General features: G+C 34.0%; 1 protein-coding gene across 1 annotated transcript in view; it reads left to right on the plus strand.

The window, feature by feature from the left end:
* Window positions 1–25,944, plus strand: part of LOC136025227 (glutamate [NMDA] receptor subunit 1-like) — a gene marked incomplete at its 3' end in the record, with an annotated part of 60,703 nt that extends 34,759 nt beyond the window's left edge. The window contains 9 exon segments of the mRNA XM_065701050.1: window positions 326–499; window positions 2,295–2,402; window positions 4,341–4,488; window positions 13,561–13,771; window positions 16,135–16,269; window positions 20,911–21,053; window positions 23,197–23,431; window positions 24,598–24,746; window positions 25,787–25,944. Coding sequence (XP_065557122.1) covers window positions 326–499; window positions 2,295–2,402; window positions 4,341–4,488; window positions 13,561–13,771; window positions 16,135–16,269; window positions 20,911–21,053; window positions 23,197–23,431; window positions 24,598–24,746; window positions 25,787–25,944 — 1,461 coding nt within the window.
* Window positions 25,945–26,638: the final 694 nt, after the last annotated feature.

The following is a 26,638-nucleotide window of genomic DNA, read 5'->3' on the forward strand; positions in this document are numbered from 1 at the left end:
ACCACCATCCAGCAGTGTATTTAAATGTCTTGACACTCAAAGGGGGTCTTAGCTCTACATTTGTTTTTCTACTAGTCGAATTATAACCTTAGTTCCTACTTAATCACCAATCTTGGACACCATGGTTAAATTTTAGATACCTTGGACGCTAACAATCTTGGATACCCTGTTTTATGATTCATTCAGCCATAGACAGTGGTCTCTCAGGAACGAATGAAATAGAAAGAGCAACCTTTTGCAGCAAAACCCAGGCCCAACTTGATCAATGTTTGACCTAGAACAGTATATATTTGTATGACCAAGTTCATACTTATTTTCCTCCTAGATTAAAAGATATGTGCCTTATCCTGAAAGAAGCAGAAGAACTTGGCCTAACAGGTTCAGGCTATGTTTGGATTATTTCTGAAGTTGCCCTTGGCTGTGCCACGATTCCTCCTGGAGCACTTATGTTACGCCAAAGACTGGTGACAGATATCGGAGGACATACAAAAGATTCATTGTAAGTATTTTCATAATGTTTTCAAGGATTGTAATTTCGGATTATTTTAGATCTTGAGTTGATTACCAGTTAATAGCTTTGCTACTCTCCTAAGCATGACATTTCTATTTTAAAGAAAAAAGATATAATTCGAACCTGATATCCTCTCATAATGAAAGATGTTAAAAAAAATATATTTAAAAAGTGAAGTATTTCTGTTGGAGCAAGAAGAGAAGTCAAAACCTAAAACGAACAAAATTTATTACTTCATAGCAAACAAATCATTCATCTGTGAAACTAGCTCAAATAAATCAATTTATGATTTTTCTCTATATTTCTATGATTTTGAATTTTGTAAAATCAGCGCATTACTGAAAAAGTAAAATAGTGGACAATTTTTGAAGAGAGAAACCATAAAACCTAAAAGTCTTCACAATAGATAAGTAAGATAAGCTATTTTAGGAAGTCTTGATTTGGCAAGCGTTGTTGATCATTATTTTGAAAACAAATCTGAAAAATAGGTATCTGGTAGTGTTTAAATTCCAGACTAACCTCAGAACTTTGCATCACACCTTAAAATTTTCCTTACTAAAGGCAGAAATACCAGGGTTTCTGAACTTTATACAATGGTTTATTTCTTCCTGAAATAAAATAATACTTATATACATTCCAATAATAAAAGATTTGTGCCATTGTTTATACTTCTGAAACAAGATACTTTTTTGTTTGGGTTTTGTGTTTTCAGTAAAGCGTTAGTTTTTCAAAACAAAAATATATGGAAATATTGTAAATTGGTTTATTTGAGATATTGTTGTAGATATATGTTGCATATGCTATGAAGCAACAATATGTTCAGTGCGAGTCAGCTTCGTTCTTTATTTCTATTTAAAAAAATAATTTATTAATGTTTGTTTTTTAGTATGCAAAATAAATATGACAAAAATGTCTTTGTCGAACCAAGATGATGATAAACAAATATATCCATATCAGGCCACCAAATAAAAGTTTTAAAACGCGTTTTTTAATTAGTTTCTTTTTTTGTTTCTTAAATGCTATAATTCTGTTAATGGTTTTTTGTAGGAGCGTTCTTGAAAAGCTTTGTTTTCAGTTTTTCCGCTTAAGAACTAAAAGGTTGATCTGTAATTAAAGTTTAGGGCAAATTTTGAATATTGAATTAAAGTGTTCGATCAGCCATATATTTGTGCATCATTTCTTTAACAGTTTTGTGTGTATAGTCATTACAGGATGCCTTCCAGCCAAATAGGAGACAAAAAATTACCCATATTTTCAATCCATACGAATTAGAAATTCCCTTCGCCATCCACCTATTTTTTTTTTGCACAAATTGTTAAAAAAAAACATAGCAAAATTTGACATATTGGATCCAAGTAAATTGATTGTTATTGATAGAAATTTAATCATTTTCTTGAAAAATACCAGTCACATTATTGAATTATTGGTGCCCTAAAATTATTCTCAAATTTTAGAACACAGTGAAGCCTTAAAGGTAATTGTTTAATTTCGAGGTCATTCAGTATTTTGAGCAAAGATCTGGTCTATCACTTGGATTGTACTCTGAGGCATCGATTTTGCATGGGCCGAGTCATGTTAGGCTAAATCATATTTGGTTAAGTTTTGCTGAGTCTAACTAAACTGGGCTGGACTCTGCATGGATTGACTTTTCTAGGATAAATTTTATGGGCTGAGTCTTGCAGGTTGACTTCCTAAAATGATTTCTCTCAACGTTGAAGAAAAGGGCTGCTTCATCAAAGGTAGCTACAACCAACATTTATTTAGTGTACCAATTCTATTTCAGGAATTTCATGGTAAAAGTCTTATCTATGCTTCCTGTTGGAATTGATGAGCCTCCAAATGGATGCATATTTGGAAGGGACCCTTGGATTCCTGGTTATCAGTTTTTTCAGTAGGTAGATGTTAAACTACTGCTTAGCAATTTAATTTTATCGTAAAATATTATACTTTTAAGCAAGAGCCTGTTTGTGCAAAGTAATAAAACTGAGGGAAATGCAGTGGCACCTATTAACACAAATTTTGGGGTGGGAAAATTTATTTTCAATACCCTGTTGGAGATGGGCAGGTTGTCGCTCTTTTCAGTATTACAATTAAAACACACAAAACACATTTTTCAATGAAAATACCCAAAAATGGTATATTTTAAAATCTAGAGAGAAGGATTGAAAAACATAGGGTTTGCATTTTTCCCTCAATTACAACTGCTGGGAAAATGACTGCAAGATTTGTCAATTGCCATGTGCAACTCACTAATAGAGCTTGTTTTAATCAATTGGTATATGCGTAACCTTGACTAGGCTCACTTTTTTTTGGTTTGGAAACATTAAAATAAAAACAATAATCAGGATTGGGTTGTTGGCATCGCATGAGGTCTCTAACTTAAACTATTGTCTCCAAATTTTCATCAGTTTCTATTGAATCCACTTAACGTTCTCCAATCCAACAAAATCTTAATTTTTATAGACGCCAGGCTGTAATAAATTCAAACAAAAAAGACTAAAAACAATAGGAAATTTTTTTCCCGATACAACGGGATTCAAAATATATTTTTTTCTTTCTGGTGTTGTGCTGAAACCGAAATTACTGAAATTAATTCCACCGTCTTGGAAAAAAAGATTCCTTATTGTTTCTAAGTTGTTTTTGTTTGATATAGAAAGGCAGTGTGATCTTCGTCGCTATTTGCGTAATAAATTATTATTTAACATTGATTTTCTTTTTTTTTTAAAAACTAGGAGTTATCGTCAGTGCCAGGTACACTCCACCGCCGCGATGTCTATTCACAGAAAAGTGATTTAAAACAATACAGAAATTCTGTGGCCACTTTCAAACTATCAGATGTCTCTCAAGAATGGCAACTGAGAGTTCGGCATTGCCTCTCTCTTCCATTTTTTTTTTGGCTCATCATTTGCATTCTGTTAAGAGCTTCCACTATCTCCAAATTTCCCCAAAAATCTTGTAGAAACGGAGCGGCAAAAACACTTGAACCTTGAAGCGTCAAAGCCTTAAATCTGGCCTTGTACACAGAATGCATTATAACGCAGCAATTTCTGAAGTCTATGATAACACAAAAGAAAGTGGTTCCATAGCTCCAAAAGTGTTAGGAAAAAGTATTTAGAGTATTAATGTACTGCGTAAGCATACTTTATGTAATTAGGCTCAGAATTGGGAATTTATTCATGATTTTTTTTTTAATAAGTCCTCTTTATTGTAATATAATCTATTTTCTCTGTTCAATGGTAATTAAATCATATTACCGTTCAAAATTTTAAAATTAATGAAGTGTAAGAATCAGAGGTGTAATTATGGGCGGGGGTTGGGGCGAAAAACTTATAGAATTGAATTTCAATCACAGTCAGTCATTTTTCATATTGCAGTTACAAGTGGTTAAGAATATTCATTCGCATAGTTTTCGTTTAAATATTTGAAATCAGATTTTTCTCATAGATCCCTCACCTGTCTAACTTTAACTATGTTAATATCTAAATATTCCTGCTCGATGAAACCCATATGGTCGAGGCCATAGCTCGTTTTTTATGGGGGGTGGTGGTGCCATACTTTTAATTTTCTGCTTTTAAACACTAATGACTCTTCATACGTAAACATACATTGTCATTATCTTGCTCGATTGAATCCTCTTTAAATTCAAGAGCTGCTGACACCTGAACAAATATGATATATACCTGCATTGTATGATTTATAAAAAGGAAAGAAACAAAGGAAACACAAAGGAAATTTGCCTTTGCAAATTGTTATTGACTCCATATGTGAATTTTCTTAAGTTATTTTTTTTCTGTTAGTCGTATACTTATTAGAGTCTTACTATTTGTAGAAATGCTTTGAAGACACAAACTTCCTTGGCATCAACAGGTTTTCTTTCATTTGACTATTACGGACAGCGTGAGTTCAGCAACTATGACGTGCTTAATATTAACACAGATCAAGGAAAGGTTATAGTAGGATCTTTTCTCTATTCTAAGGTAAGATTTCCCTAATATTATCATATAACCAAGTTATTATTTGAGCTACTTATGGGAAAATCATAGTTAAGACAGAAGCTGCTACCTAATAAAGAGCCACTACCCATAGTCACTGAAAATGGAGAACGTGTTTTGAAAGAAATTGCGTGTGTAGAAGAATTCCAATTTGAAGCTGATCATAAATAATAACTCTTATCTAGGTTACACTTAACAGTAAATTAAATCAAAAAGCAGGTTTTTTCATGTAAAAGTAAGGAGCAAGTGGTTCAGAAAGGGCCTCTCCCTTTCTGAACCACTTGCTATTTCCGCTACAGTTATGTAATTATTAAAAAATTATTTCATAATACAACTTAATGGCTCTTGCGTTTGAGCAGTCACTCTTCAAGAATTGGTACTAGTAGTCAAACTTTAGGGAAAAGTGCGGGCGATTGAAAAGCAGGCATAGTATGTCCCTTTTTCAACCACCTGGTTGGTGAGTGTATATGCCCAATGTTAGTACTGGTTGCCTTGAGGCTAAGAGCTACTTGATCTCTCTAACGCCACACCAGCACCGCTGGCGGTTTTGTGAGATATGGTAACATGATCGAAAGATCAAAAGGGCCAAACTCTGGGGCAAGTGTGCCAAAACCTGGGTTATCACTAATATCTCTATCTATCTCTTGAAGGGTCAACGAACCCCCTGTTGATATACTAATGACAATATTTCTTGGGATTTTTTTTCCTGCCCTGCCTGGGTTTGGGGAAAATAATATTACACGGCTGTAGAAAATAACTCACTTGTATTCTCCCAATGTTCACTCTAATTAAACATGCATCTGTAAACTCTGAAAACGGACTCTCTAAACAGAGTATCAAAACAGACTAAAACATAATATTTGAACACATAAAACAATCTTTGCGCTTGGGATGTAGCTCAGTTTGAAGTGGGCAAATCTGATGTATCAGGCCCCTTCATTGAATTTGCCCTATGCATATATTTAGAACCAATGGCATGAGGTCAGGCCAGCCCGTGTTATGACTCACAAAGGATTGTAGTCCAGTCATTTCATTTTTCTCTTGTGAAAGGGTTGCCTTGACAACGAGAGTTTTGCTTGCAATTGAAAATTATATTATAGGCAAATCTAAGCAAATGTAATTAAAAACAGAAAAACAGGTCACTTATCCGATAAACGAAAGAAAAGGGGCAGGAAGCCCCTGAAACTGCCCGTGTAAGATAAATGACCACCCGTGTACCACACTGGTCCACCTTTAAAAGACATAAATACTGAACTTCAACTTTACAACATCTATTTCCCTTCTTTCTTCCACCAGCGTCTGTGAGGGTGCTTCTACAGCTTGGCTCTGGATGTGCCACCATCCACAAGTCTCTACTGAGGAACAACCGTGGTCTAGATCGTACGGATATCCGTATGAGGTTTTGAAAATTGAAGTCTAAAAGATTAGCAGAAAATAATCATGCTTAGCATGATTAACTATAAATTTGCTTTCACGAAATTACATTTGAGAGAAGCGAAGAACTAGGTTCTGGCACATTCGATGATGCCAGTCATCAAGAAAAATGTGCTGAACTAGCCTGTTAATCCCCATTGTTGGAAACAGCACCACATCTCAATTAAAACGCGAATTACCCCTGACATAATTTGAAGTAATCCATGGTCGAAAATAGAAAGACCTGTAAAACCGATAGGGGTACAGGGAAATCAGGTAGGAATTCCAACGAACCATGGATCAATTTCTTCTGGGTCCCCTCCCCTGGGATAGTCGAGTGAAGAACACTCTTAGATGCCAACTGAAGATGAAATTTGAATGTTTAGCTCACAGAATAAAGTTTGCAGGAAATAATTCTCAATTCCCATGAACAATTAAACACTAAATGAAAAAAGTTTTGGTTGAAATAAGAAGTGACTGAGAGAGAGTGTCCCCCAATGACTCCAGATCAGAGAGGCTAAATATCGGTAACAGTGTCTCAACTGGCCAACCAGTTACCCGTTTAGCAAACCGTCCGTCACTTATGGCTCCCCAAAAGGGCTCCACTCCCCTAAAAGTGACAAATTTTCTTTAGGGTTGATAGGACTAATCTCAGATTCCTTCCCAAGCTTTTCCAATCCAACTCGAAGTTCAATATCTCCCAATTTTTCCGTAACCCGTTGTAGTTCATTCAATTTTATTTTACGATTATCTATAGTTTACCTAAATAGGTCATAGACCTTCTCCTCCCTCCTAAGCTTTTTCATTTTTCAAACAAGTAGGCTTAGCCTCCCAATTTATTTTATGGGCGGGTCCACCTTCCCCTCTTCCCAAAGAAATTGTGTATTTTTCCGTCTTACCATTTAATGTCTGATAATTTTCTTTCTCTCCCAGTTGATCCTTGGATAAATTATTACGCCCATTCGAAGGCCTACAAGTCACGTGTGATAAAACATCATGGTACTTGTGTATTATTCAGATCACACTCAATAAGTGAAGTTAGGTTCTTTCGTGAAACAAACTACGATGCAGGTACATTTTAATTAGGTAAACCTAACCTAGATGTTCCTTCTCGTAAGAGTATAAAGTCATGTTGTGTCTATTGACGCACTGTTTTGTTGTGGGCAACAACCTTTTATCCTGGGAAAATATAATTGCCTCTTTTTCAGTCTTTGGCAAATCCCAAATTTTCATTTCAAAATCTATGGTCAGACACTATCTTCTATCACTATGCGTAGCAAACTAAATTTAGTTTTGTTTTTGTGGCTATGAAACCGGATTTTCTCATAAAATGTACCTGCAGCGTAGCACGAAAGAATCTAACTTCATTTATTGAGTGTGTTCCGAATAATACACCTTTACCATCATCACTTCCCAAATTTCCCCAACGAGTTTCTATTAGACCTTTCATGGTTCTTCTGAACTCTTGGTGATCTCGCTCTTCTTCTTCCTCTGTATGTTCTTGTCTTTCCACCTCTATTTTCTCTTCTACTATTTTATGTAACGTACACTTGTATGCTTTTCTTGTTCTACAGTTTTTTTTTCATTTAGTAAAAGATACCTTCCAATAATTTCCAATTGAACTTTGTTAACATTTTACGTTTACCTTTTCGTAAGTTTGTGTCTCTTTTTTCCGTACCTCCTCATATTCTTCATGAGCGATATCTTCCTCCCGAGTATAGGGCAAGTCAAATTTAGTTCAATTTCTAGATCCCGAATACGCTCTTCAGGTGTAACGACATATTTTCTATGTAACCTGTTTTTCTTTAGAAAACGCAATTCTTGAAGAATTTCTGACCGATGTTCTTCAACTCTTTAAGCAACCTCCTTATAACTTTGTATTGTTTTCGCAATGGCCTCCCTGGCCTTTTTCAAAGCTGGCCATTTCACCTGAAATGCCGCGTTATATTGTTTCGCTAATTTTTTCAAAATTTCTTTACTGCTATCTTTCTGACAGATAGCTTCACTCCTACCTAGAAATTTGTGATTATTCAATATCTTTAAGTGAGAGCCAGTGTCCGAATTTCTACTCCATAAATAAGCCGCTATCTTACAGTCCATATCTCTTCGTTTCGCATACGTATTATCTCTGACTGTCATTATTTCAAAATTCCACTAAGAACTATTATTTCAATCCACATGAAAATACTTCTTCAAATTTGAAACTTCCGGTCTTCTCGTGAAAACTTGTTATGTCTCAATTCGCTGTTTATTTTCGCAAACTAATTAGTTGTGTGATATATTGATTCGTAAAATTTTATTATATTTCAACTAGACTATGCCTATTCAGACTTTCGTAATATTTTAATTGATTCCGTCTTTTTCCCGCTATTTTTATGTTTAATCACAGTGGGCTACTATGGAGGCTAAATTAAATTGTATCTTCGGAAAACGCAGATTCTTTCTACTAACCCCTGATAACTTTCCTTAACTGACTGCTACCACTGTTCGAACTGGTTGCCTTGGGGCTACCAGCTACTTGATCTCTCTAATGCCATACCAGCGCCGCTGTCGGTTTCGTTAGGTATGGTATCGTGATCGAACGATTAACAGGGCCAAACTCTGGGCCAAGGTGACCACAGCCTAGGTCACCACTAATATCTCTAGCTATATCTCTGGAGGGTCAACGGAACCCCCTGTCGATATACTAATGACATAAAAGAATCTTGGCACTTGGGGTGTGGTTTAGTCTGACGTGAGCCAATCTAGTGCATTTTCTATCTCTAGTCCTTCGTTTCTTGTCACCTAATAACCCGCAACCATCTAAAATTCATCTCACCTACGAAGCCCCTGAACTTTTCCTTCTATCCCGCAACATGTCTGAATAGGTTGCATTTACTAACCTGTTGTTAGGTAAGCTTTAGGTAAGCCAATGCCCTAGTGCATTTTCTATCTCTAGTCCTTTGTTTCTTGTCACCTAATAACCCGCAACCATCTAAAATTCATCTCACCTACGAAGCCCTTGAAATTTTCCTTCTGTCCCGCAACATGTCTGAATAGGTTGCATTTACTAACCTGTTGTTAGGTAAGCTTTAGGTAAGCCAATGCCCTAGTGCATTTTCTATCTCTAGTCCTTTGTTTCTTGTCACCTAATAACCCGCAACCATCTAAAATTCATCTCACCTACGAAGCCCTTGAACTTTTCCTTCTATCCCGCAACATGTCTGAATAGGTTGCATTTACTAACCTGTTGTTAGGTAATCTAACAGCCTTTTCCAATATCTTATCATTCTACCCAGTCTTATTTCCCTTAATGAGTACAACCCTAGATCGCCATTTAACACCAGACTGTTGAATTTACCGCTTATGCCTAATAGTCTCCTGAAATAACCTAAATACATTCTTTTTATTTCTTCCCCTTTTTCAAATCTCCAAACTTCCACCCCATAGCTTAAGCCAGGCCCTACTTTTGTCTCCAAATACCCTTTCTGTTTTAAATATATTCTGATCTGAGATGCTTAAAGGGTTTCCTCAGCAACACCCATGAAGTCTTCCAACCAGAATGACTCACAGTTAACCTGGTCGGTCTACCTTCCTGAATTTTTAAACTTACAACCTAAATAAATAAAATCCTTTGCTTCATTCATCTCTATTCTTTTATAAAAAAGCTTGTTCTTCTCTCTGTTATTTTTTCCGTATCATACTAAAATAATAAACACAACAGTTCCATGCACCCCCATGCACCCCTATGTGTCGTTACTCCTTTTGTACCTAGGAAGCTCGATATGTCATTTTTGGATACTTTTAAATCCATCAGCTGTCTCGGAATTTTCACTTGACAATGACTTGGTCTTTTTTGGGTGGCAAAATTGTAGCTTGATACCACAAAGAGGAAGAAAATGCCACTTTCCCTTGGAAAAATCTTTTTTGTCACTGTAAAGGATAATAGAACTCTTAATCAACATTCGGACAAGCCCTTCCCCAATCTTCTGGGACCTTCGGTTTGATAATCACCCTGGAAAAAAACAAAACAACAACAAACAAATAAAACATGTATCCGCGATCTTTCTTGTGGTAATTATACCGAATCCAACATTTTTGTTGATGGAAGCTTGAAACCTCTATAGCAATGTTCTCTAAAACGATGAATCTAATTCTGCGATTTTCATTTGAAATCACTTGCTCTTTTGTGGGTATTTTTTCCTTTTTCGAAAATCATGCAATACAACAACAAAGGAAAATAACAATGAAACAAATATCCGTGATGTTTCTTCTGGTAAAAATGCCAAGTTCAACATTTTTGTAGATGGAAGTTTGAAACCTCTATAGCAAGGTCCTCTAATATGATGAATCTAATTCTGTGATTTTTATTTGAAATCCCTTGCTCTTTTGGGGGTATTTTCTCCTTTTTTGAAAGTCATGCAAGTGACAACAAACAAATAAACAAATAAACAGGTATCCCTGATCTTTCGTCTGGGAAAAATACCAAATTCAACATTTTTGTAAATGGAAGCTTGGAACCTCTATAGCAAAATACACTAATATGATGAATCTAATTCTGTGATTTTCATTTGAAATCACTTATCCTTCTGGGGGTATTTTTTTCATTTTTTCGAAAATCATGAAATACCCCGAGAAGGACATGATATGCCCTCCTGAGATATGGACTGTAAGATAGCGGCTTATTTACGGAGTAGAAATTCGGACACTGGCTCTCACTCAAAGATATTGAATAATCACAAATTTCTTGGTAGGATTGAAGCTATCTGTCAGAAAGATAGCGGTAAAGAAATTTTGATAAAAAATAGCGAAACAATATAACGTGGCATTTCAGATGAAATGGCCAGCTTTGAAAAAGGCCAGGGAGGCCATTGCGAAAAAAATACAAAGTTATAAGGAGGTGGCTTAAAGAGTTGAAGAACATTGGTCAGAAATTCTGCAAGAATTGCTTTTTCTAAAGAAAAACAGGTTACATAGAAAATATGTCGGTACACATGAAGAGCGTATTCGGGATCTAGAAATTCAACTAAATTTGACTTGCCCCTATACTCGGGAGGAAGATATCACTCACGAAGAATATGAGGAGATATGGAAAAAAGAGACATAATCTTACGAAAAGGTAAACATAAATGTTAACAAAGTTCAATTGGAAATTAATGAAACTAGCACGAGAAGAGCATACATCTCTACGTTACATAAAATAGTAGAAGAGAAAATAGAGGAGGAAAGACAATAATGTTTAGAGAAAGAAGAAGAGCAAGATCGCCAAGAGTTCAGAGGAACCATGAAAGGTCTAATAGAAACTCATTGGGGAAATTTGGGAAGTGATGTTTTATCAAACGTGACTTATAGGCCTTCGGATGGGCATAATAATTTGTCCAAGGATCAACTGTGAGAGAAAGGAAATTATCAGACATTAAATGGTAAGACGGAAAAATACACAATTTCTTTGGGAAGAGGGGAAAGTGGACCGGCTATTAAATAAATCGGGTGACTAAGTCTTATGGTTTAAAAAACGAAATGCACAATATTCAAGCTCAGAATGCTAATAATCAGGTAAAATGTGATTCCTCGGAGCCTTTTTCTAAGAATTGCCCTGATAGAGACAATAAAGTAACCCATAAAAAAGCAAATTAGGCTCACAGCAAACAGCAAACTGCCCACAGCAAAGGAAATGTAGACAAAGTTGTGAAATCACATGAAATAGAAGGGAAATGAAACCCAAAATTGACCAAAATGGTAATTGCCTCAGGCAGTGAGCGAACTTTCGTGTGAACGGACCTAATTAATAAGACATAAATAAATCTTAGGGGCATGATTACAACAGTATGTTATTATGGAGATAAGCACAAATGCCCGTCTGCTTGGGTGAGAATAGAAATTGTAAAGAAGGACGGTACATTCCATAGGAAAGGGTAGAAGTAGGCTTAGTACCTACTCTTGAAGTAGATGTTCTAGCAGGAGGAGACTTTGGGGTTATCAGAAATCTCCTATCCTTAAAGGCGACTTCTTTAACGGTGGAAGATGTGGAAGTAGCTTGGCAACGTAATATTGAGAATAAGACACGTGATTATATATATATATATGTATATATATATATATATATATATATATATATATATATATATATATATATATATATATATATATATATATATATATATATATATATATATATATATATGGGAAAATCTTTAGAAAACAGAAAACTTCAAAACCCATGTAACGAATACAAGGCACCAATATGTACGTGTCAAAGTGAAACACTCATCGTGCCAGAAACAAATAAGAAGAAATTTATTGTACGCACTTTTCTTCGTAAGGTTTGAGCAATTTAGTATACTATGAAAAACCGAATGTGGGAATCTAATTCCCATGTGACGAAGATTTATATAACACTACGGTAAACGAAAAGAAAACGAAAAGGAAGAAAAGGAATATTAAACGCAAATACAATGAAGAGATGCATTCTAAGATGATGGACACTGGAGTTCAATCCAAATTTAATGATGGTATATTTTGCAAAATTGACAAAGCTGAGAAAAGTGAAAAAGAAAAAAGAAATGCAAAATATAAAAAATTTGCGGACTCAGCCTGCAGTGGCGAAAAATTAAAAAATAAGGGAATTACAAAATCACGAGAACAAATAAGAGCTTAGGGGGGTACAAAGAGGTCCAAACCCCAGTGTGAAAATTACAAAACTATAGTAAGAATTTTTCACTTTTAGGGGAGTGAAGCTCTTTTGGGGAGCCATAAATGATGGACGGTTCATTCACCGGATAACTGGTTGGTCAGTTGAGACCCGGCCACCGAGATTTAGCCTCTCTAATCTGGAATCCTTGAGGGACACTCTCTCCCAGTAAGTCTCTCTCCCAGTATTTCACCACAAACTTTGGCCATTTATGGTTTTAACCGGTCATGGGAATCGATAATTATTTCCTGCAAACTTTATTCTGTGAGTTACGCATATAAATTTCATCTTCAGTTGGCAGCTAAGAGTGTTCTTCACTCGACTATCCCAGGGGAGGGACCCCAGAAGAACTGTACCCCTATCGCTTTTACAGGTCTTTCTATTTTCGGCCATGGATAACTTCAAATTATACAAAGGGGTGATTCGCGTTTTAATTTTGGTGTGGTGTTGTTTTCAACAATGGGGATTAATAGGCTAGTTCGGCACATTTTTCTTGATTGTCAACCAAATTTCGTGAGGAGCAATCTTAGGTGTCCTAGTCCTGTCTTTAGATAGCAGGTAACGATTTAGCCTCTGTAGGACAGGAAGACATTTGAGCTACAGCTTGGAAACAAAGCCAAACCCTAAAAAAGTCATTTCAGAGAACAATAAAGGTTCTTAAGACTCAACGTCATTACAACAGTTTCCGAAATTGAAATCCAAAGAGAATCCACATCTAAAAAAGCAAACTTTGACTCAGCAAAAATAAGCAAAACGGGCAAATGTACAAAATTCTTGATAAAGCACGCTCATTATGTTAACAAATTCACATGCTTCGATTTCTTGGAGAGCTCTAAATGGCACAATCTGAAATAAGCCTACTAACCTTTTTTCTATCTATGAAATGGAACATTCAAAATGACTATCATTGTTTATTCGTTCATTTTTGTGGGATTTTGTCTTTTTTTCAATAGCCCATTCATTTTATTTTATAGGCTACTAAAAATATGACTCTTAGCATGAATGATCCCTTGATCAAATGGCCAGGAGGAGGCACCAGGCGACCAACTGGTCTAACCTTTTCCCATCACCTGAAAGTAGTGACGGCTCTCGATGTGCCATTTGTCTATGCAAGACATGATGAAGACAATACTGGGTGCAGGAAGAACGAAGTACAATGTCCAATGTACGCAAGTTCGGGAAAAAGTAATAATCTTGTTATTTCTCTACCTCTAAAGTTTAAGAAGAAAGTAGTGTGCTGAATCAGGATCAACAATTCGATAAGTAATATTTACCGACAAACTATCTGATATTTTCAAGAAATTAATATTTCTTGAAAATAAAACTCTCAGGAATTAGCTTAAAAATCGATTTTTGAAAATGCTTGAAAGCTTCCTCAATCAAGCTCACCTATTTTCCTTCAAATAGTTCAGATTAGGTTACACCTTATTATAAGCAAAATACGTAACACCTAAACTATTAATAACCACCCCAAAAAAGTACAAAAACGCACTAAATTGGTAAAATATAATTAGGACTTGTTTGCTCATAATATCAAAAATGAATGTTTACATTATTTTTTCTTCTAATAAAGCTGACATTATAATCGCAAATAAGTACAAGTATTTTTTATTCTAACAGTCTTTAATAGAACTTAATAGAGCAAGGTGAATAAAACTTTAAGGAATTAGATTAAAAATCAATTTCTAAAAATATTCCTGAAGTTTCCTTAATAAAACTCAACTATGCTCCTTAAAATCGTTCAGATTAGTGTACACTTTATTATAAACAAAAAAAGAAAACAGCTGAACTATTAATAACCTCCCCAAAAGGTACAGAAAAGCAGATACGACGAGACAGGCACTTATATTTTTTTGTAAAAAATTAACCAAACTAAGACAAAAGATATAGTAAATAAACCACAAAATTACAAAAAGTTGAATAAATTACATGATCAAAGTAAAAACTATAGCCAATTTCTCATCAACCACTCTACAATAATAATAATAATAGAATTAATAATAAAACTACGCTCTCTTTTCCAGCTTATATTTTTTTTTACTTTACTTTAAACCACCCCAGGTGCTTAGTCACCGAAATTCCACACACTGTGCCCTAAAAAAATGAAAGGAAAATTGGCCTTGTTATAAAAGTATCATAGAAAGTTTGTCAAGAACTAAAATTTTTGCTCTAAAATAGGAAATTGATAAGGTATGACAAGGACTCATTTACTTAAAATACTAAAAATGAGCTTTTACAATATTTTTTCTTGTAATAAAACTGGTAAATTGCAAACGTGTACTAGCATTTTTTTTCTTAAAATCTGTTGGTTTCCATCCACTTTTCACCTAATACTTAATAGGCTATCTATTGTTTTTTAGGCTGTCAAAGAAGGAAACTCAAGGTTGTCTCTGAAAAAAAAAAAAAAAGAAAAAAAAAAACCAGTTACCACTGTCCTGTGCTTTATTGTAAAATCATTAAGTTAGTCATTAAACCTAAATATAAGTGCTTCTTGCTTCTATTTATACGTAGCTGTTTTTTTTACCTTTGCTTTAGGTTTGGCTGAAGATAAAAAAAAACCGAAAGGGCACAATAAGCATACTTTTTTTTTTGCTTACCTAATAGTCTAACCAAGGCCTAACCACGCCTAATAGCCTATCCTAACCAATGACATCTGGAAATCTTTTTCGCTGGAGACACATATACAACAAGGAAAAAAGTAAACTTTAGGAAAACATAAAAGTCGAAAAAGAGACAAATGACAATATACACGTATCTAAACTTAAATTTTATAGCATAAAGTGGCAAAAAAGCAATTACAGATCCTTACCTGTTTGACAAATTTTTCTTGGGGCTCACTCAATGTTTTCGAAAGCACAAGCTAAAGAACTTAGAACTTCAAGGCATCCGGCCTTGCCATTAAAAAAAAATGAAAAAAAGAAATGATTGCATGTTAATAAATGGTCAAAAGCTTTAATCAAGATAATGAAAAAGTAAAAATAGATGTAATCTGAATATTACGATTACGCAGATGCGGACTACGTAGATGAAACCATAAGTTTCATCTGTTCAATTCTCAAAACTTAGAGAAATAAAATTCTGTCATTCTTTAAAAACTCGTTTTAATCTAAATTATTGATGAGGAAATCCAGAGAACGTTCAACGACAGCTGAAAAAACTTTTCTAGTCCTGTTTGACATTTTATTCCAAAAAAGAATGCTTATAGAAATCAGAAGCATTCATATTAATTAGCATTAATGCTCCTTGTTCACTGATTAAATGGTGTATTTTTTTAAATACAGTTAAATTTAATTCAATTCAAATTCAATTCCCCAAAGTATTTCCCATGAAGACACTATCTCAGACTTGGATTTTGGAGCTTTCAGATGTGCTTCCAGATAAAAACGAAACAAAAAAAAAGACAATGGCCTTTTCAGTTCTTTGGAAAATTGCAAATGAAAATATCGGTCTCTATGAGTTTTGCTACAGTTACTGACAACAAACCTTAAATAATCTGGAGTAAAGGAAGGTCAAAATTTTATTCTGATCCTTTATTTCGCTATTTTTAGTTTTGCATCAGCTTTGCTGCGAAGGGTACAGCATAGATTTACTAAAAGAACTGGCCGTAAAGCTCAACTTTACTTACACACTTTATATTCCTGAAGATGGAATATTTAGTACTTATGACCTTAAGGAGATGCAAGGTAAATATTTAAGAGCATAGCACTTACCTTCTGTTTATAATTATTTAAGGTCGTCGAATCAAAGCAGTGGTCACTAGTTTATTTTTAGGGTTGAGGGAACTTTTTAATATTTTAAAAGCACCTTGCTTCTCAATTTTTGCGTTTTGAATAGTATTTCTTAAGAACAGAAAAGAGATTGAACCTAGAGGAATCGATTTCTGACATGTCAGTTGTTTTCTTTCTAACTGTTTTGTAGTTTAGTCAATTTTGCCGAATTTTGTTTGTAGAAGCAGATGACCTGCGACTGCAATCCTTACCTATCGAATATTTCAAAAATTATGAATATGTATGTTTGCAAATATTGATCTTAACAACTAAAACATTTTTCCATTCCTGAAAAAACAGCCTTTTTTTTAAAATGGGACAATGTTGTTCTAAAGCTGAAAAGACGTTCTCACACTTTCTTTCACAAATAACCTAAAAATCGAAACAAATTTGATAGTGGTCCAATACTTACTGAATGTAATGACATAGTTGCATTTGATTCATAAAGAAAGAAGGGATACCCTTCGTATTTAGAAGAAAATTATTTCTGTATCACTGGCTTAAAGGACTACTTCAATCAATTTTGTGGTCGATAAATAATACTTAATGTATATTATATGTCATAATTTATCATAATAAAGCCGGTAGATCATAATAAAGCGATATAAATGAGCCATCTCTGGCTCAAAAAACTACCTAGAATAGCTTTATAGTCGATATATCGAATTAATTATATATTATGTATCACTATATATCACAATAAACTGATATATCATAGTTAAGCCTTCCAAATGAGCCATATCTGGCTCAAAAGAATTCCTAGAATAGTTTTTTAGTCGATATATAATATTTAATATATATGATGTGCCATAATATATTATAATATAGCCGTCTAAATGAGCCATCTCTGACCCAAAAGGCTGCCTAAACTAGTTTAAAAGTCGATATATAATATTTAAAACCACTTAATTCAGGCACATGGTGAAATTATTCTTCTTTTTTTTAATCCCAATTAAAAAAAAATATATCACGAATAGCTTTAAAGTCTTATCTCTTTTCTATCCTGTTGAAGTATCAAAATTTGGGAAACACCATTTTTTATTGGATAGAAAGATTTACATTTAGAAAGAAAACACAATCTATTAGCTGATTTGCTTTGAGAATAAAGAATCAGAATTTAGTGTAATTGTTGAGTTTTCACCTTTGTCTTTAACTCTTCTATCGATAGAGTTGAAATTCGCGGACACAGTATCCGCATAATATTGGCATCATGAAACCAAGTATTACTCAGTTGTATTTTCAAGATACAACTTAAAGACATATCTTTAACATGTCAACTGGCGATGGATAAATATTTTTCATAAAATGAAAAATAAATTAAAAAATTCGATTTATAGTCAAAGAAAGAAAGAAAACTAAAGCTTGCCTCTGAGAAAAAAAATCACCATTTAGCGTAGCCCAGCATTTGTCAAAATTTGACAAAAAATGCTGAACAAATAAACGTTCAAATAGGGATAAATCCATTTATTTATACAGTGAAAACAAGTACAATATCCTAAATATTTCGATCACATACACAGCGACCGTCTTCAGTAGAAATACTAAAGCATTAAAATTGAACCTAACATATTTATATTTTTAACTTTTTAACAAAAGACTAACTTTTGTGTCATTTTCAAAATAATGAACTTCCAGGATTTTTACTAGATTTGTTTCTTCGAAGAGAGATCAATGACAAAGTCTATTCCAAGTTATAATGCAAAATTTTCTTCTTTAATCTCGTCGAACTATAAAATAAATTTCTAATGAAGGTGGTAAAGTCTTCTGTGTCTTTTAATTGCGAAGGACATGTTGAGTTTATAGTTGTATAGTTGGTTGGTCTTGTTTCCCCATATGTACGACGTATTTTCTACATAACACCTTCAATTAGGTATCCTTTTCCCAGACCACACTGCCTTTCTATGATGAACAAATAAACATACAAAAGTCTAGATATATTGATCACATACACAGCGACCATCATCAGTAGAAATACTAAAGTATTATAATTGAAAATACAAAAGTATTATTATTCGCTCGTCATAGAAAGGCAGTGTGGTCTGAGAAAAAGATACTTAGTTTAAGGTGTTACGTCGAAAAAAATGTATATTGGTATCTTGCTTTTACATAAAGCTGAAGACAAAAGGGCCACTTCTGGCAAAAGAGCAGAATATATCATTTGTGCGCATGTTTAAAAAAAAAAATCCTATAATGCTTGTACTAACCTATCCCTGATTATCTTATAATCAATGAAACCTTTTTTTTAAAACAAAGTGGTATGCTTAAGGTAAGAAAATTTAGGTTAAACACAAAATATAGTAAAATCGCATAGTTAAATTTAACTTTTGGCGAAGGAAATTTAAGCTTGGATTTTTGTTGTCGTATTAGTTAAGAGTAGACTATCGTAGATGCTACCACCTATAAATTACGATACCTTGCCTAGTAGGTTTTCTAAATTCTAAAAAATAAGCTTGCTTCTTATGATATAATTTTGCAATAATATAATTAATATAATTTTAAATAATATAATTTTGAATTCATTGGTCTGTTCCAATTTTTGTGAATTAGTTAATGCGTAAACCTAAATCATGGTGAATTGTAGGCACTGTTTTGCTAATAACCCCCCCCCCCTTCAATTGAATAAAAGAAGCGGTCAAAAACAATGCCAGAGTTTCAAATTCCCGATGCAGAAAGCGTGACTGTGTACGGACTAGAAATTCCAATACTAAAACTTTTACCTTACTTAAAGACCTTCAATCCTACACTGTTTACTTGACCAAACATTCAAGCACCCTTTTAAGCTACAAAACGAATGATGTGTAAAGAGTGCCGTTATTCTTATTCACAATACTGCGCAATGAATAATTTAGTAATTATAAATAAATGATGCGTATACTTTCTAGTCAACTTATTAATAATCTTTTTTGGCCATTTTATATTCAAACTTGGCTGAAACGAAATTTAAAAAAAAGTTTTTCTCATGAAGGTTAAGACTTATTTTAAAACATAAGCTTAAAAGGAGGTATCACATTTCTGAGATTAGCTGCTCGCCTCTTCAACACTACTCCTTATTTACACTAAAGCTTAGCTTTCTTATGTTCTAGTGTTTCATTTTTCTTTGTTTTAATTTAACCTTTAATCTTTTTCTTTTCTCTAATCTTTTAGGAGTTTAGTGTCGGAGGGGGGGGGGGAGTTAGATCCAGCAACGTATAATGTTTTGTTTATAAATTTTTGTGACATCATCCTTTCCTCAGGGCAAGAATTAAGCCAGAATCCACTTGAAAATCACTCTAGTTTGTTGAATCTAAACTTTCTTTCTCTAAAGTTTTCGGTTATTTTTTAGCACGATACCAATTTGCAGCTTGGCTCATTTATCAAGGATTGAACTAGGCTATTTACAATATTTGTTTTTTCAATGCTACTGTGAAGTAATATACATAGTTCGGTAAAATTGGTGCAAACAGTATTTCTGGCTTTCATATAAAGTGAATATACCATTCGATGCCTTTTTTAATGCTGTTTACAAATATAATAATCGCTTCTACCGCAAATTCAGATTTAAGCACTTTTTGACCTCTTAAAAATGACCTATATATGGGGTCATTACAAATCTGTAATAGTTTAGAAACAAATTTGGGCTATATATTTGCACATCAGGGGTGGGGGTGGGGGGTAAAGCATAGCATATATTAAAAACGTAAACTAACCATTGCTGTATTTTTTTATGTGTTTGTGCTGTTGCACTGGTGATTTCTCTTCTCATTAAAATTCGATGTGCACAAACACATAAAAAACAGCAATGGTTAGTTTACGTATTTAATATATGCTATACTTTACCCCCCACCCCCCCTGATGTTCAAATATATAGCCCAAATTTGTTTCTAAACTATTACAGATTTGTAATGACCCCATATATAGGTCATTTTTAAGAGGTCAAAAAGTGCTTAAATCTGAATTTGCGGTAGAAGCGATTATTATATTTGTAAACGGCATTAAAAAGGCATCGAGTGGTATATTCACTTTATATGAAAGCCAGTAATACTGTTTGCACCAATCTTACCCATAGTTCAACTTTACCTATAATAATAAAATAATGTTATATGTCTATTCTTGCCAGTATCATGGACTTGTTGGTATACCCAAAAGACTGTTAAAGATGGAGCATACACCCCCTCCCCTCCAAGAAGGGAAAATCTATAAACTAATTATTTTCCAATTATATCACGATTCCATAAATTATCCCCCTCCTCCATGATGAGAATCTTAGTCACAACCAAGAACGGACCTGCCCCTTATCCTGGGCATAATACTGTGCGTATCCTGAACTAGTATTACTTTTCATAACTTTTTATAGCTTGTACCTAAATGAACGTTGTTCCATGCATGATTCTCCCTACGTTGTTCCATGCATGATTCTCCCATCTACTCGGTTCTCCCATCTATTCGGTCAAACTATTAAGCTTACCAACTTACATTGAAAGTCTTGGCTAAAACAAAGTCTGGCGATTGTGCTGCAGGGTTAATTTTCCACCCAATGGAAACTTTATATATTTTTCTGATATTCTTTTTTTTCATTAGAGTTGAATGGGCCTATTGGAAAGCTAATCAAAAAAGAAGCAGATATGGCGATTGGTGCATTAGTTGCAACTGAGCAGCGAGCCCGTCTTATTGATTTCAGTGTAGCATTTAGACATCAGGGCATAGCTGTTCTGGAAAGGAAGGTTTGTCGTTAGGTTCCCTCTGCTACTAATTTTTTCGTTTTTTTCTAATATTGTCGAATAGAAAGTAATGAAACTTGGAAGTCCAATAAAATGAAAAAAAAAAACACTCTTGTGTGATACTCAATCTTCCTTCTTCTTTTAATTTTGAAAAAAGCTGCTAAAATCTACGGTGCAGCTCATTCTACGGATAAAAACTACATAAATATAATAATAAAAGTAACGCTGATAAACAAAATTTTAGATCTAAAGGCCATATAGTTCATTAACTGTTTGTTCTGGAGAAACTGTGAACATACGCTGGAGGTAGATTCAGGCCAATAAATAGCCATTTGAATCAGTAAAGATAATAATTCTAGCAATATTTATAATGCTTGAAAACCATTTCGACGATAGTAACCAGTATACAATTGACAGTATACCAGTCTAACTGTTCTCATTGACGCTGCACCATAGGGGCACAGATAATAATGAAGAAAAATTAAATAATTATAAATGTAAGCATAGTAAGTAACACGTTCAATGTATTCGTACACTTCTATTGTATTCCAGCACACACCTATCATAGACATGAAGCATGATTAACATTAAATAAAGAAAAAACTAAACTTTTTCATTGCGCCTTGCTTTTGAGTTGTTCTTTTTGTGATTCCAGCAGCTGAAATTACGTGACCTTTTAAAATCTAGGAAATGGTTGTTAAGAAATTATATAGTATAGTGAGCCTATGTACGACAACAGTGGTCAGTTAATGGACTTTTCCTTTTTTCTCCTTTAAATCTATTGCATTGCTCATCTATGGCCCGTAAACCTGAATCCTAAACAGAAGGAAAATTCCATCAAATCCACTTGTTTTGTCGTGATAAATCGTAATAAAAAGGTGGCCCATATCCGAATTCATCTTTACTTTACATTTAGCAAGTCTTTTTTTGCGCAGAACTATTCGACATTTACATATATTTAAGGTATTTCTTCGTTTGAGATTCCGTCCCTTTAATTTTCAACTTAATTTCTTTTTGAGAAACTGAACAGACAAAATATGTATGAATACGTCCTGGCCAGCTCCAACTTTATCTACTCTTTAAATGTGACAGGTATATATGCATTATTTTACGGGGTACATCTAGCGTACTTGATGCACACTAATATCCTTTTCCCAGTAACAACAATCAAAAGCGTATAGTGTAAACGAGTTTCACAGGAATTTAGAAGCTCCTTCGAAACTTCTTGGTGGTCATTTGCTCCCTGATTGTAAATAAAAGCATTTCAAAAGTTAATAAGTTCTATCCAGTGTTGCCACCCTCTTTCAAAATTCTTTTTCAAATGTGAAAAAAAATAAATAAGGACCTTAGTGCTCCTCCTCCCATCATTTTCTTCCAAGTATATGCTATTTGAGACCGTTGGCAATTCAAAGGAATGAAACACTCCTTCTTAATAAATTTTTAACATAAAAGTCTGCCGTGGTTCTTTTAAGCTGAAAATTAATTTTAATAGCAGTCTTATATGTATGTAAATTAATAAACATGGCCCTTCTACATAGAATACAATAATATCTGTCAGAAAACAAATAATAACTTGATAACTTGAGTTTGTCCCCCATCCAAAAGATTAATATCCTTTCTTCGCTACATTGAATATTTACAAACCTGAATGTTTGTTCTTTATACAGTCGTCTGCAGGATTTCAGAGAACTCAAGGGTACTAACTTCAAAAAGATTTCTTCTTAAAGGATCAAGCTGTTGGCACTCTGCAATAATGTTAGCCACGTGTAACGATATGCCAAACTGATTTTCAGGGAATTTCACTTCTGATGATTTAAGGGATATGACTTATGACGAGGTGTAAGACGCTACCAATCAGAAATGAAGTAGTTCAGTTGATAAATGTACCAGAGAAAAAAAAATCAAAGGTTTGGGGATCTTCTCAGGATTTGCATTTCTCAAATCCCTAGAATATCTTGGTCCAACAATCCACAAAGGTAAAAAAGTACCCCCAGGATTAGACTATTGAAACATCATGAAAAATACCCCAAGTGTTTTGGCATTTAGTGGACAGTGTAGAAGATTTAAACAATACGGGGCGGAGATGAGTGCAAGTTTTTTTTTCTTATTTACTGCTGTTGTTTCAACCATTGTTTTTGTTTTTCAGCTTGCTAAGACTTCAACTTTGGTGTCCTTTCTGCAGCCTTTTCATGGCAGTCTTTGGATCACAGTTATGGTTGCAGTTCACATTATCGCCCTAACTTTATATCTTCTCGATCGATTTTCCCCTTTTGGGAGGTACAAACTTCCTAATAGTGATCACCCAGAAGAAGATGCATTGAATCTGTCATCGGCTATTTGGTTTGCTTGGGGCGTACTATTAAACTCAGGAATAGGAGAAGGTAGGAGGTATTATTTGCATTAATAATAAAAGCATCTAAACGAAAGATTTATTAGTTTATTGGGAAAGAATAATTCATTTTTATTACTGTGGAAACAGGAAGACGATACTCAGTAAATACATTAGCTGAAATCAGTTTAAAATCAGTTTAGCTGAATAGTTACATAAAACCCATGTCTGAAGTTTGATGGCTTGAGCCTTGATACCTTGAAATTTTTGTTTCCTAATTTTGTACCGTCTCAAACTCTTTAATTGGATTTTACAAGTGCCTCTATAACTTGAATATTAACATTTAATGAATCTGATGAACCGTTTTATTTACAGGTTCAGCAAAAATTCCTACAGTGAAAGGCTTAGCAAAAAAAAAAATTTTAGTTGAAATTTAACATCTGAGAGCCTCTGTAAATTAAAATCACGTCTGTAAGTCAACTTTTCTAATGTAGGAAATCTCAACATGGAGAAGATTCAAATAATTACTCTTTTTGTAAGAAAAATGAAACCGGTTATTTTGTTCAAGTTATAAGGTAATTTTTTTATCTTTTTCATGTTAAAGCTATCTTTGAACATATATATAATATATATATATATATATATATATATATATATATATATATATATATATATATATATATATATATATAAATATACATAACTCTGGGACTTGAGACCCTGAGTTCGAAGGTAAAAGCAGAATTGACAAAACTACAATATCCTTAAAAAAGGTATATATAGAGGAGCTAAAACCTAGTGGGACGAGGCCTTCTACCCCCCCCTCCCCCAAATTGACGTAATTGTTTGAAAAATTATTTATTGTGCGACTTCTATAAATCCCAGTTATAATGTGTTTATTTTTTTGTTTACTTTTCACCTACACTGCGCGGTAGTATAAATACAGAGAAATACATAAAGAAAAGAAGAAAAGAAAAACAACTTAAAACAAGCACCTACATGTTTTTTTTGTAAACATAAAATAAAGAATAACTCAGAACTAATAAAACCTAATAAGAAGATTATGAGGAGAAATACAAACGAAAGGTGTGCTTGAGTGGTTTCTTGGCATTAATTCTAATTTTAAATCGGCAACAAGAGTTTTGGCACAATAATGTTTCTAAATCGGTATATTAAGAAGAACAGCACGTCAAATGATTAATTTTTTTTATTATTTAGGCACCCCTCGGAGCTTCTCAGCCCGAGTTCTCGGCATGGTCTGGGCTGGTTTCGCCATGATTATTGTTGCATCTTACACCGCTAACTTGGCTGCTTTTCTTGTGCTCGATAGGCCGAAGCCGACCCTAAGTGGACTTCAAGATCCGCGAGTAAGTGATCTCTTATTTTAAAGCTGGTCTAGTTCATATTTTAAATTTTAATGTACTTCACATATTCTTTTAAAATTTAAACCAACTCACCTTTCGTCTAAAATGGTCTTATAAGTTGACTTGGTTTTCTGTAGTTTCTAGGAATATCAGTAGCTCCAAAAAAAAAGAAAAAAAGAGGAAGCCCTTGAATGTGACCTTTTAAAATCAGTTACAGGATTTTTTTTTCTTTTTTTTTAGCTAGAACTATGAAAGTGGTCAAATTGGGATTCCTATACAGATGGAAGCTAGTTTTTCGTTTCAGTGCCTTTCGGAAGACAATAAGCTATAAATTAAAGTCATTTTCTGACAGTTTTCTAATTCCTGGACAAGCTGAAATTTAACTTACACCCTAAATTTAGAAAACAATAGTGCAATATTAACTAGAGCGTCTACTTACTGGCTAATTTGTTCATCATACAAAGCTCGGTTTCTGGCAAATTACCCCGGTGCACTTACCGAGAGCAATTCTAAGGCTTATGTTATTCACTGATTCTAACAATGTTTCCTAACCACACTCTTGGGTTCCTATTCGGACTCAAGAGCCGAAAATACTCTTGAGTGCTACCTTTGGGTACACAACTCCATTTAAAGGACCATCGTGATCGTCTTCGATGTGAATGCTAAAAATATTCACCCCAGTGAAATCTTTTCTTTTCTGTATAGCAGTACATTATAATGGAAGAAAAGTGGTAGGTTCTTCTTTGCAAGAGGCTTCTGAAGCATATATTTTCGAATAACTTTTTCGACTGCCAGAGCTGTCTTTATTCTGCCTGCGTTCCGGCTAGACTACGACTGTGACTTTCTGATAGTTTTAATTAATTCTTGGACAAGCTAAAATTTAAGTTAAAGCCTTTCTGTTGCATTTTATGGATATTAAGCCAACGATAAATCCAAACATGAAATTGTATTTAGTTTATGTTGGCATTCAGCTGCAATTTGTGTTTATAATTTTTAATATCATGAAACCAGAGGTAGCATATTGACCTTGATTTCATTTTTAGCTAAGAAATCCGGCTGATAATTTCACATTTACAACGGTCCGAGGATCTCCTGTTGAACACTATCTCAACCATCAACTAGATTTACACCGTGTCTACAAAGCTATGGGACAATACACTGTCAATTCAGTAGACGAAGGTATCCAAGCTGTAAAAGACGGGTATAAAGCTAATTTTCTTTTTAATTAGGGTATAAAATTGAAAGCTCAACGAAAATTACTCAATCTAAATAATTGCGATGATTAAGCTTATAATTCATTTTTCTATATACTCTTAACAGGTCAATATAGCAATTTCAACTTCAGGGGAAAAACTAACTTTAGTTAGTGGAATGTTTTGTCTTTGCTGTGACATATCAATTCCTTGACGATAAACAGGATTGTCACTCCGCTAAAACGAAACTCATTCTTTTGTCGACGAAAAGTGCAATCAGACGATAAAATTACTCTTTTGAAAACAATTGCCTGTGCTATGCTTTGCGATTCGCATGATTTACCAGCTACCATAGCAGTTAGCAAATAGATAGAATACCACCGAATAGCATTCTTCCATGCAGGAAAAGGCTTGAAATTGTTATCAAGCGTTTTTAGTTTGAAAATAGGAGAACCATCAAAATTTTCCCCTCTGGATTGAAAGAAATCCCTATTGTTTTAGAGTGGGATCCCAAGTTTTGTTTTGCTCCCTCTCCCTATCAAGAATTGGACTATTTAGGCAAACATAGAACAAATAACTTTTATAGAATTATATGTTCGAATTTATGTTTACATAGAAGAAGCAAATTAATATAAAAATTTCTATATTTATAGAATTATATATCAGCCGTACTAACGTTAGTTTTTGCTCGTTTTGAGTTTG

The sequence above is a fragment of the Artemia franciscana genome, chromosome 3 (genome assembly GCF_032884065.1).
Source record: "Artemia franciscana chromosome 3, ASM3288406v1, whole genome shotgun sequence".
Lineage (NCBI taxonomy): Eukaryota > Metazoa > Arthropoda > Branchiopoda > Anostraca > Artemiidae > Artemia > Artemia franciscana.